The 12,315-nt window shown below is 44.6% G+C and overlaps 1 protein-coding gene across 1 annotated transcript; it reads left to right on the top strand.

Annotated features, from left to right (window-relative positions):
* The first annotated feature begins 1,638 nt into the window (after positions 1 to 1,638).
* Positions 1,639 to 3,450, top strand: her6 (hairy-related 6). The gene is made up of 4 exons (XM_038715688.1): positions 1,639 to 1,952; positions 2,142 to 2,237; positions 2,348 to 2,435; positions 2,598 to 3,450. Exons 1-4 carry the CDS (start codon positions 1,845 to 1,847, stop codon positions 3,137 to 3,139), a joined length of 834 nt encoding a protein of 277 aa, XP_038571616.1. The 5' UTR covers positions 1,639 to 1,844; the 3' UTR covers positions 3,140 to 3,450.
* Positions 3,451 to 12,315: the final 8,865 nt, after the last annotated feature.

Below are 12,315 nucleotides of genomic sequence, written 5' to 3'. Positions count from 1 at the left end.
AATTATAATATTCTGTCGGGTAAAGAGAACACGGGGGTAAGAGAGGAAGCAATGCGATTATCACCTCAGACTCTTCAAACTTTGTAGTCTACCCACTAGACTCTTAAACACGGTCACCGTGATCACAAACAACCTGAAAAAGAGGTGCCGTCCGTCAGTAAACTTCTAAGACGTAATTATGGGCCCTGTTCCTTTCTCTCTTTACTGCTTGTCTGCTCTTGCGTCTCTCCAACTGTAATAAAGATAAGGAAATGAAATTATGACCTGAAATCTAAAAAAGCCTTGAACGCTGTGGGGCGACCACAGGCGGGGAGGAGAAGGAGGAGGAGAAGGAGGAGGAGGCATCGGTCTGATCGTGTGAGCTCTCCGGGCTCAGAAATATCTCTGCTCTGGCTCACATTCCGATAAGGGAGCCCGATCCAGCTCTCTCTCTGTAGGCGTGGTTTTCCCAGGCTTTTAAAACAGCAGCTGCTATTTACCTTCCCCTCTAATGTAAACCACCGCCGCCATACCCTCCCCTCAACCCTCCAGCCTCCTCCCTGGCCCGGCGGCCCTCCGGCAGCCCGACGGCCAAACCTCCAACCACCGCACTCATAAAACATCCTGGCGCGTGCTCCACATTCGCAGCACCGGCAGATGATTAAATGCCAAAATTTGTACCACAGAGTTGGGAACTACAGTAGTAAATAACATGGAAATGGAGTGTGCGCATTTAATTTCCTCCTCTGAGGGCAGACAAAATGAACGTTGCTCTAGGAATATAATGATTGTTTTAAGGCGGTGTGTGTGTCAGAGCATTTGAGATTGTCTCCTCCTGTGGTTATGAGTGATCTGAAGTTGTTTATTTTACTAATGGCGTTACAGCCTAACTATCGACTGTGAAGTCTGGTAGAAAACAAAACAAAACCGCTCCCTCCTGCAGCCATGGTACAAGACTGAAACTCTGATTGCCAGATAGTGTAGCCCACCACTTCCCACTGGTGGTTTTTAAACGGTTCAAAAGTTTCACTTTCTTTCTTTTCATTTACGCTACTCCACGCAGTTAACAATTAATATTAGACACCTACATTTTGCACAATCTTTACCCTACAAGAATTAGAACCAAAGTGGAATGGCTCAAGGATGAATAAGAGTTGTTTTTTTGTGGTTACTATGGGTGCTGCTGATATCTGAGTAGAGGGTGGGAAACATGCATTATTATTAGTAATAGCAGTAGGCTATAATAGTAGGCTGTGACATGTAGCTAGATCTGGAGCATGTCTACTTTTTACATTTTCTTTATGATAATGTTATTATATTTTCTGCTGTTATCTCTTGATTGGTAGATAAAAAGTCCTCTGCCCGCTCCTGGTGGCGGTGCCCAGTCAGCGGCTCCACTGTTAATATGTAAACGGTATGATGATTGAAGACTGAAGGCAGTTTCCCCGGCTGTGCCCTGAACCCGGGCCTCGCGCCATTGGCCGCCAGCTCAAGCGGCCAAACAACCAATGGGAGGGCGCCGACCACGAGCCGTCCTCCTTCGGGCCGCGTGTCCCTCGCCCTGATTGGTGGAAAGTTACTGTGGGAAAGAAAGTTTGGGAAGTTTCACACGAGCCGTTCGCGTGCAGTGCGAGATATAAATACAAGCCACACGCGGAGAGCCCAACAGAGAGACTCGCATCCGCTCGTGGTAGCCGCTGCCGCTGCGCATCGCTCTAACGGATTTTAACTTGATACATATCTCAGGATTTTTTTTTTGAGGCAGAGGGGACGTTTGAATATCACAACCTGAAAGTATTCATTTCCTACACCAGTGGATCGTAATTTGCTGTGGCTTTGTGGGATATTTCCGATTTAAAAATAAGATGCCTGCCGATATGATGGAAAAAACCTCCTCCTCTCCGGTCGCTGCCACCCCGGCAAGCATGAACACAACTCCCGATAAACCCAAGACAGCCTCTGAGCACAGAAAGGTCGGTATAAAGCCATTTTTGAAAAGTAATTTCCCCGTCAGTGTCATCTAGCAACAAAACGCCTGAAACATTTCATTTTGGACACAATTTTGCACAAGCTCCTCACCCAAAAGCGAGGATTTTCACGTTTACCCACGAAACAAGAAAGACAAATTTAACAGTTGATGTAATTTTCTTTTTTATCTATAGTCATCCAAGCCAATTATGGAAAAGAGGAGAAGAGCCAGAATCAACGAGAGCTTGGGGCAGCTGAAAACCCTCATCCTGGATGCGCTCAAAAAAGATGTAAGTACTCACTTAGCGTCCTGGTTATTAATAGATTTCAAAACTGCCCCTGTCAAACAGTGAGAAAGTGAGCGCGTAATCCTAAACATGTGTGTTTTCCGTCCCCTCAGAGCTCCAGACACTCTAAACTGGAGAAGGCGGACATCCTGGAGATGACGGTGAAGCATCTCCGGAACCTCCAGAGGGTTCAGATGACTGGTAAGTCGAATTTCCCGAACTGATTTGTGCGTTTTAGAACATATCGAGCGGGTCTAGCCATCCTGCTTCAAGATGCGCGTCTACATTTTACAGATTCAACTAATTTTACAGATAAAACAAGTGAATGTCTTGACTTAAATTACATATATGTTTTCTCTGCAGCTGCCCTGAACACCGACCCCACTGTCTTGGGAAAATATCGTGCTGGTTTCAGCGAGTGCATGAATGAGGTCACCCGTTTCCTGTCCACCTGTGAAGGTGTCAATACTGAGGTCAGGACGCGGCTCCTTGGCCACTTGGCTAACTGCATGACCCAGATCAACGCTATGAACTACCCCAGCCAGCATCAGCACCAACACCAGCTCCCACCCACCGCCGGACCAACCCACCCCTCCTTCGGCCAGTCCATGGTGCAGATCCCCAGCTCATCCCCGCAGGTCCTGCCCATGAACGCGGTGTCCTGCAAAGGAGGCTCATCGCCGGCTAGTATACCTTCAGACGCCACCAAAGTGTACGGTGGTTTCCAGATCGTGCCTGCAACAGACGGACAGTTTGCCTTCCTCATACCCAATGCGGCATTTGCGCCGAACGGCCCAGTTATCCCCGTGTACGCCAATAACGTCAGCACGCCGGTCCCTGTACCGGCTGCGGTTTCCCCCGGAGCCCCGTCAGGCAACACAGACTCAGTGTGGCGACCCTGGTGAAAAGTGAAAAAAGGACCATAAAGACTTTAAAATGACACTTAATAGTTCTCTCTTTGTTCAATGTTAGAAAGTTGTTTTGAATCTGTTTTTTCTTGTAAAATGGAAAGAGTATGCACTATATTTGTACAGCCAACAAGGGAGTAAAGTTCATATTGAAATGAGATCTGTATTGTGGAAGTTCGTTCACTGCATTTTTTATAGGTTTGAGTTGTCTTTTTTTACTGTGTGATGCCAAAGATATGTTCAATGCGCTTATGATGTTCTTCGTTTTGGAAGACAAATAAATTTGTAAAGATTTAAAAACAAAAAAACGTGCTTGTTCCTGCGTTTTTTGTTGGAAAAACTAAAGCTGATCTTCTCATTAGTGCTTAAAATTGCAAACATTTAGGACTTTCCTCCTGTTAATGTAGTTAATTTCGTGCTTAAACTGTATTATGTTGACTATGCCTGTTAAACTGAGTGGTGGCACACATTTAGTGAGCTACCATAGGCTTTTCCAATACGGTGATAATATTTGTTATGTGAAAATGACTTCCTGAGAGGGCTACTTAAACATGAGGTCAACAAGTGTTTGTATATATGTAAAGTTTGAATGTAAAAAGGGTCAGAGAAGATGGATAGGAAATGTTTAAAAACTATTTTGAGCCAAAAGCATCAGTAATAACATTGTGCAGCTGTTATCTGCAAAATTGAGTGTGCTATTCATTAAGAGGCATGCATCCTGCTACGTGCCAGCAAAAACACTGTACATGCTCACTCACTGTAAGTCACTGTAGCCGTCAGACTTGTTGGCTAATTGTACTTCTATTATCTAAATAAGTGAGTCAGGCAGGAGACAGTGGCTCTGCAATCAATCAGACACAGGAGCTAGACTATCTAGTGCCGTTTCTTGAGCGGGTAGTCCAGCAGTTCCACCTTTCCTGAAACTTTGGAGCGTTACAGAGGTCACTTGCGCCATCTAGCAGCGCAGAAGGGCATTGCAATTTCATTGATATTTGTAAGATCAATCAGTGGTGCGTGAATAGCTGCTGTCGATGTCGATGTCGATAGATGAACAAGTGCACAGCCTCTGTTTAATTTAAGAGATGGTTATGGAAATAGGAAATACTCAGATTGTTATTTATTATTAGTAGTAGTAGTAGTAGTATTTTTGTTGTTGTTGTTATTAAGTAAAGACACAGGATCATTTCGTTGGAGAGTTAATCTGTGATTGAATTAGCTTGTCATACCAGCCAATGACAGGATTTGAACCAAACATATTTCACTTGAATATTTTGTTGGCCTGCATGTTTTGAACCTATTTTATTATGACATAAAGCTAAACGACCACTCATCAGTGGAAATGCAGCGGCCCTTTCCACTCCAGTGTTTCTAATTAGGAGATTACTAAACTAACAACCAACCAACAATTTGAAGTGATCAAGTTAAAAAAAGACTAAGAAATCATCATTGTGAGAATTTCCGCTGTTCTGTCACCTTTAACATCCCCAATAGCATTAATCTCCTGACAGTATGGAGCAGAGAGGAGCCTCGGGCTGGGTCTTCAATCAGAGCTGAGGGAGTTCCTTGATGCCAGGGGGAGGGGGGGTTGACAGCAGAAGGACACGTTAAACACCTCACCACTGAGCCATGTGGTAGCGCTCTGCTCTACCCAGGTGTGAGTGCCCCCTCAAGCTATACGAGTGTGGCCCTTCTTTGAAGGGGGTGTGTGTGGGGAGGGGCTGCAGGTGTTTGCAATTATCAGTGCGCTAAGAGGCACAAAGTGTGGATAAGTGCCATCATTTTGAATCTCCATCACACCTTTTTACAGTGGGCCATGCATCCCTGTTTGATCGAAGCCATGTGTGTGCTCGTGTCTGTGCGTGCATACGTCCTGTGTGTGTGTTTGTGGAGGGTGCTGGGTGAGGACATGCCTGGCCAAAGGGCACACTGGGTGAGGTAGTGGGGAGTTAAGTAGTGGTGGCGGGGGAGTTCAAGGAAAGGCCTACCACACAGGATAACAGTCGGCCTCCTGTGAGCAGAACCTCTCCACACAAACGCACGCAGTCACATACACAAAACGTTCCCACAGCATTCCAGCTGTGCTCGGACCAGTGTCGGGCTTCCTGCCCCAAGCCCCAGGGCCACAGCTAGACACGGGACGTCTGGGAGGCACGTGGTGTGACCCGGACAACACCCAGCTGCTGAGTCCCCCCACCCCCCTAACATCTTCAGTGGTCTCTTCCCCTCTGGAGAACAGTTTTACGAGCCTCTCCAATTACCCAGTGCAGTGGCCGAGCTGCTGGAGTGACCGCACACATGTCACAACACGACCGGGGGGTTAGCTTCCATGCGTGTCCATTAACTTTTCCCACACTCCGTGTGCATGCAGAGAGCGAAAGGAGGGGAAAAAAGCCCCTCTGCTTCCTCCTTGGCTCCCTAAGTGCTACCATATGGTCCACTCTCTCCCTCTCTCTCTCATGGTTCCTGTTTCTCTCTCTCCCTCTCTCTCTTGGCCTGTCACTGGGGCTGTCTTTGATTGCAGCCCAGACAAGCGAGAGCTTTATGATTTAAGCCCAGGGCTTGCTGTACCAAGCCCTGGACTCATTTTGAAGCCAAACCCCCCCCCCATCCCCTTGCACCCGCCTCCTCCTGAAGTTGCAGGGGAAGGCTGTTTTCTGGCAGGAAATGAATAGCTCCCAGATGAGCGCAGGAACCTGAGAGGTCGTGAGAAAGAGGCGAACCCCCCTCTGCAGGCCCGGCCTGCTGCCAGCCGCCGGGGGAATGTGGGAGAGCGCCTCTCTGACACACGCATCAACCCCTCTGCCCTCCACCACACCGCCTGACTGACTGCCTGCCTCGGCACTGGGCCCTGAGCCTGGAAATAGACTGATAGACAGGACAACCACCACCAAGCCGGGCAGCACGGCTCGTCAGCCAGGCAGCAGAGCAGCCAGGCAGGGAAAGGGAAAGCTGTGGGAGGGGAGAGAGAAGTGTTGGATCTCTGTGGGCGAAAGTGGATTAGTGTGTGTATGCAGTCTGAATCCTCACCCAAGCCTACAATACAATGGAAAGTTACATCTGTAATTTACGTTTACGTTAGGCTAATGTATGACCCTGACTAGGTCTTTGCGCAGATTATGTACACAGACAGACACATGCACACACGCACTCACATGCTTCCCTCCCTCTGTCCCAGAGGCTTACACTCATTCCAGAGTACACACTCACTCAGACAGGTGTTCCTTGTCAGGAGCAAAGGGTTTTTCCCTTTGGTTCCCTGTGTGCTGAACTAACATTTATTCCCCGTGAGGTTGACACTGTTATGGTTGGATGTGGTCAGAAGTTTAGCCACAGCTGTCCGGGCGTATTTTATAATCTTTGATAATCATTGTTCTGCATCAACGTGACATGTTCAGATCAACTAATTACAGAGTGAAGGACATCAAGTGCAACAAATGCACTGGATTCTGTCTGTTGGCTGGGAAACATACCAGCATTTTGGCTTGTGACCTCTTGAAATTAAGCGATATCTACTTCGTACTTCATTACTGGTTAGAGCCTTAGTTTAGAGATGATTTTTGAGCAGTTCAACCAAAAAGTGATTCGTCCAATTTGTTTGTTTGAAGGAATTTTACAGACTTGAAGAAGTGAAAGAATCCAGTATTTCACAGGGGGATAAAAAGCAAAAGTCAGAATAGTAAAAAATTATTTTCTGACAGTTAGAAAAAACAGCCCCAGGTTGGGAAACAGTGATGTAGAGGCATGGCATATCAGTTGTTATGTGTGACACACTGGCACACAGAGCACAGTGAAGTAGGACCTCAGTTTCTGGTCAAAACAATAGTGTTAAACACATCAGACAGCAGACTACACATTTTGCTCTACATATAAAGTGTTTTATCACTATGGGCATGCATAAGGTTGCAGCTGTAGATGAGAGTCTACAGAGAGGCATGAGAAACTAGAATGTAGCTGAACTGCGTAGCAGAATTTCACAGATCATCTTTCATATAGAGGAGAGACGATGCAAAAAGCACAGACTTGCGCATTCACATGAAGCTAATAAACAGCAAAGTACTACTGGGTTCACATTTGTAAACTACCATAGTCATGAACAGAGTCGGAGAGCTTGAAATGATGTGTGCTTGCTTACAAAAGGGCATCCAGGTCCATGTACCCGATCTCCACTCCCCTATTATTAGTGTATTACTCATCAGAGCTGTTCCATCCTCTCTTAGCAATGTACCCAGTGACTCTGTACCCATCTAACTCTACATGGTGTACCCCCTTTATACTTCCATCTCCTGGTCTCCCTTTTCTCTCTCACACTCTTTCTTTGTCTCTCACTCACTCAGTTCGTGCAGAGCTCCTATGGTAACCTGTGGGCCCAGTAAACAGGACAAGCTGTCTACACACAAATCCCAGCAGTGTGCGTGCCCACTTTCCTTGGCTCACCCTACATGGCAACAAAAACCCCACCAGAGGCTCCCACCACCAGCCCATTCAAATGTCAGCCACCTCGTTTGAAGTCGCAGACTGCTATGTAAATCCACAGTGTTTCTCACCAGCCCAGCTTCTCACATACACTCAAAAACAAGAACTAAAGCAAAGGTGGTCCTGTGATGCTGGATGATTGTTTCTTTTATAATCTCCAGCCTTTAGAAGTAGTCTTTTTCATCCCTATAGCCTATCCTCCCAGTTTTGGTTCGTAAACATGTTGTTGAGGGCTTTCGGTGGATGGTTTCAGGGCATGGTGACTTGAGGAGAGCAGGACATGGCAACCATACGAAGCCGTCAGTTACAAAGTTGGCACATCCCCCAACTCTGGGCGGTGACAGTGATGACCCCATCACACTGCGCCTTTGTATGACCTGTCCTCCAGCTACTCTGGATCCCAAGGCCAATTGAGTGGGAGGGTTTCCCCCCATCACAACAAACAAATAGACCAGACAAACAAGTTCCCACCGCACCAACGTCCAAACAACTGCCAACGGTGACAGTTTGGTTGGTTTTGATATCGCACAAAGAGGTTCTTCATGAAGCACTTGCTTTCATCCTTCATAGCCAAGATCCTAACCCAAGGGTCAGGACCCCAATATTTGTCCCTAGAAAAACACAGGAAACCCTGCTCAAAAAGGAAAATATGATCAACAATAGCAATAATAATTTGAAATGTGTAAAAACTCAGTACATATACATTATATACATATAAGACACAATATTATGCTTTATGTTAGTGAGTGTGTGCTCAGAGGGTTTAACATTGGTGGAGTCGGGTAAGCTCAGTTAAGGTTTGCTATGTTGCTACATTGTTTTAACATGATTTCATATTGACTGGTTCTTCAGTGTTTTGCAAATATATTTTTTATACCTATTATATGTCAGAAATCAGAAAACCGCTGTCCTGTGAGAACCATGTGTCACCATAATGCCACCTTTTCAAGAAAAACACCTGTTTTCAGCTGTGTTTTATGTTGTTTTTATGTTTGTGTATAAATGGTTTATTTAGATTTAGAACACCAAAACGGCCTTCTTTCGCTTTTTCTGAAGAAATTTAAATCACCAAATTTGTGTACAAATATTTCTCACTACTCCAGGGATGCTGCAGTGACCAAAAAGGATGATTTCCTTTTCTCCACAAGAAGGTCAGAGGTCAGGGTCAGCTACAGTTTACAATGTTGCCATGAGGATCTTTTCTAGGTCATACAATACACACAACAAAATGCATTCTGAATCTGGTTATGTTTCCATATGTGTGTTTTCATATGGCAGGATGCTACGATGATTTACATAGGCTATAATTTGTGCTGTTGTATGTGTGTGTGTTTGAGAGAGGGAAAGAGAGGGAGAGAGAGAGAGGTTACTGTAGAACCTGCTCTGAGTTAATCTACAATATAAATGTCTTCCGGTATGTGTGAGCATGCTTTCAGCTTACCAACTACTACTTTCACACTACACCATCGTTTTCTGTCTCTTCACACATGCAAGTGAGGCTGAGATAAATTAACGTGTCCCAAGGAGACTCGTGAAGTGCAGCAGGAGAGCGAAACACACCCCTAACACATTCAACTTACACGCTCTTTAGCTGTATGATCTACGAGCTCTGCCCTCGCGTGGCTGGTTTTATTTTCCTGCTTTTAACAGCCCCTCGGCAGAGGCTTGGGCCCCTCTGAGATGAAGGGAAAGAGAAACCAGATTTTTTGACCCTTGAGCACATCAAAGGGGTCTGGATGTCCAGCTCTTTTTTCACTCTGATGGAGCTGGGATGGAATCAGCAACTTTTATGTCAGTAAATTAGAACACTGGCTGTTGTTGTTGTTGTTGTTGTTGTAAAGTTATGATGATGGTGTTAATGATGTAATGTTAACTTCAAGGCCACACACACACACAGGAGCATGGGATAAAGAGAAGGGAGGTGTTGGCACATAAATCGATGGATTTTGACTGCAGTTTTTGATTGTTTTTCTGTGTGTTCTTTGATTTAATGGCTCACACAGCATAGGAATGACAGTAATGTGCTCTGAAAGAAGAAACTCCACAAATGAGAAATCCTGCAGAGAAACTTGGTGTGATCTGACTGTTGGGTGTGTGCAGCCTTTCAGACTGCTTGTAGTTTGGTCTGCTGTACTACATTGTACCATTGCCACCATTTTCATGTACTTTTGCTTTTCGCATTGCAATGGCATTGGATTTCCTTCAAATTCAATGTAAACATTATATGCATCACAGGTCTTTGACTCAACATGCACACTTTGTTACGTTATTTCTAAATATAGTCTTATTTTGTAATATAGATTGTTACATTAGAAAACAAATAAATTGGCAGACAGCAGTGAGGTAGGAGAAACATATAGAGCATGCACTTTAAATTGCATAAAAATGTATTAAAGTACAGAAACATAAACAATCTGGGTTTGTCCTTTCTAGGGATTGATTGTTTTTACCCACAAAAGTCTGTAAGTAGCAAAAAATGGCGAGTCCTAGGCGACACATTCAGATTGCTTGTTTCATCTGACTGAAACTCAATATTCAGTTTACTATCACATGTGCTTTTTCTGTGAATAAAATTGTGTGATTTTTTTTCAGAAAGTTGCTTCTTTGGCATGATTGCAGGGATGGCATTGATTGCTGACATAAATAAGCAACGTATAAAAATGTGCTACCCCAGTTCTATAACATTACATAACAATTATTTAGCTGACATCATGGGATTAAAATTCCTACACACGGACAGACAAAACAACTTAAGAGGCTCTTCAGAAACATTTTACCTATATTTAAAAAGTGATAAATGGGGAAAATGTGAAACAAGAGTAAAAGTTGGAAGCAGTTAGTCCTCTTCATGATTTTTGTCACCCCTTTCCAGTGTTATGTGATGAATTGTCGATTTCCTGTTATAATAATTGTTGAACCTTTGGGCACATAAACCCCTTGATCTTGCTGCAACTGTAGTGACTTTTAATGCAAGACATTTAATTGTTAAAAACATCACACCTCAAACCAGAATTCAGCAACCTTTTAGAGATTCTCCACTCCTCAATTTCACCGAAGATCCTTCTGCCCCTCTTTCCTCCTTAGTTTCTCTTGGTTGCTTTTACTTTGTAAAGGTTTAGTTTGGTTGCTGTTTGTTCCCTCTGTGTATAAGTGTTTCACCACTGAGGTACATTGCATCATGTCGGCGCTCAGAGACATGAAATGGCATTATCCCACCTCCCTCTGCTATGTCCACGCAAAAGCAGCCTAAACTGTGACGTGGACCAGCAGTTAATCCTCTTTCCCTGTTTGGAGCCAGTGGCGAGAGACGCAGAGGAGCTGGCCGCAGAGATACGACCACGAGACGCTGTAGACACAAAGCAAGCCGTGTGTGTGTGAGTGTATAATTGTTTGAGGGCGTGCAAAATAAAGAGTTTGTCCATGTCACTTAGAATGTATGAGTGTGTGATGGCGAATGCGTTTGTGTGTCTTTGCTTGTCTGTCTGCCGTCCAAACACGTTGACAAAGCCTAGGTGTGGGTTTAAACTAGACTGAGTGTGTTTTTGGAAGCGTGTTTGTGTGTTCTATGCCTCCCACCTCATCTGTCTGTGTAACTTCACCTTTGTGGAGTTTAATTCTCAAACACACCCACCAGACCCTGTTATCTCAGATCCGGTTTGCATCACGAATGAAACAAATGCCTCTGTGTGTGTGTGTGTGTGTGTGTGTGTGTGTGTGTGTGTGTGTGTGTGTGTGTGTGTCTGTGTGTGTCTGTGTGTGTGTGTGTGTCTGTGTGTGTGTTTGCATGTTGTGTTGGGGTAGTGGCAAGCTTGTCATGGACATGTAAACCCCGGTTTCTCTGGGAAATGGGTCCAATGTGATTATCCCAGAAGCTGTAAAGTAGCCACCTACAGTGGGCAGAGGAACTGAGACGTGGCATGTTTCTGATGTTATTGTGTTGTGTGGTCATATACATAAGGCATTCAGTTCTCTTTGTTTTCCTCAGTTGCAGCAGCTGAATGGGAGCAGCAGTGTGTCATCCCTGAAAGCTGAGATAAGTCACTGAATGAAAAAGAGGAGTGAAAGAGTAAGACAGCATGGCAACTACACATTACAGGGGAGCTTGTCTGACAAACTTTAGGTCCGAAGGCAATGTTCGGTCCCAATGCAGGATGTAGTATGCCCTTTAATTTGTGTCCCATCCTTTCCCAAGTATTTCACACCGTATTTTAGATGTCCAGCCGTAACAATATTTTAATGATACTTATTTGCCATGACCTCCATCTTTCCCTAATCACCCTGTAGTAACCAGGCACAGTATTGGTAGAAAGAAATTATTAAAAACATTGGCATTGATAGTAATCATGGGTTATGCAAAATCCTCCCTTTTTGGGGGATTTGTTTTGCCACAGAACAGTTAAGGTGATACTTCACCCAAGATCTTATTATGGGAATGAAACATTCACTCGCTTCAAAGGCGGGTGTAAACACTTTTTAATTTGCTTGTTAAATGGAAGAAAAAAGTTTTCAGGGGGAAATTTGTTGGGGAAATTGATTATGCTGGGTTGAGGAGTTTCAGTAGCTGTGTTTGTGCAGTGTTGTTTTAAAATCTAATGTGTCTTGGCTTTAGAGCAAATTTCCACTGTCTCCATCCGACTCCATCAACTTCAGTAGTTAAAACTGTCAGCGGTTGCTCTTGACCTTGTGGTCATTTGGTTTCT

This window comes from Micropterus salmoides, unplaced genomic scaffold (genome assembly GCF_014851395.1).
Source record: "Micropterus salmoides isolate LMB-PRFRI ecotype aquatic unplaced genomic scaffold, ASM1485139v1 Ms_hic_scaffold_13, whole genome shotgun sequence".
Lineage (NCBI taxonomy): Eukaryota > Metazoa > Chordata > Actinopteri > Centrarchiformes > Centrarchidae > Micropterus > Micropterus salmoides.
Note: the sequence above shows the minus strand (reverse complement) of the source record. Positions and strands in the feature narration are given on the sequence as shown.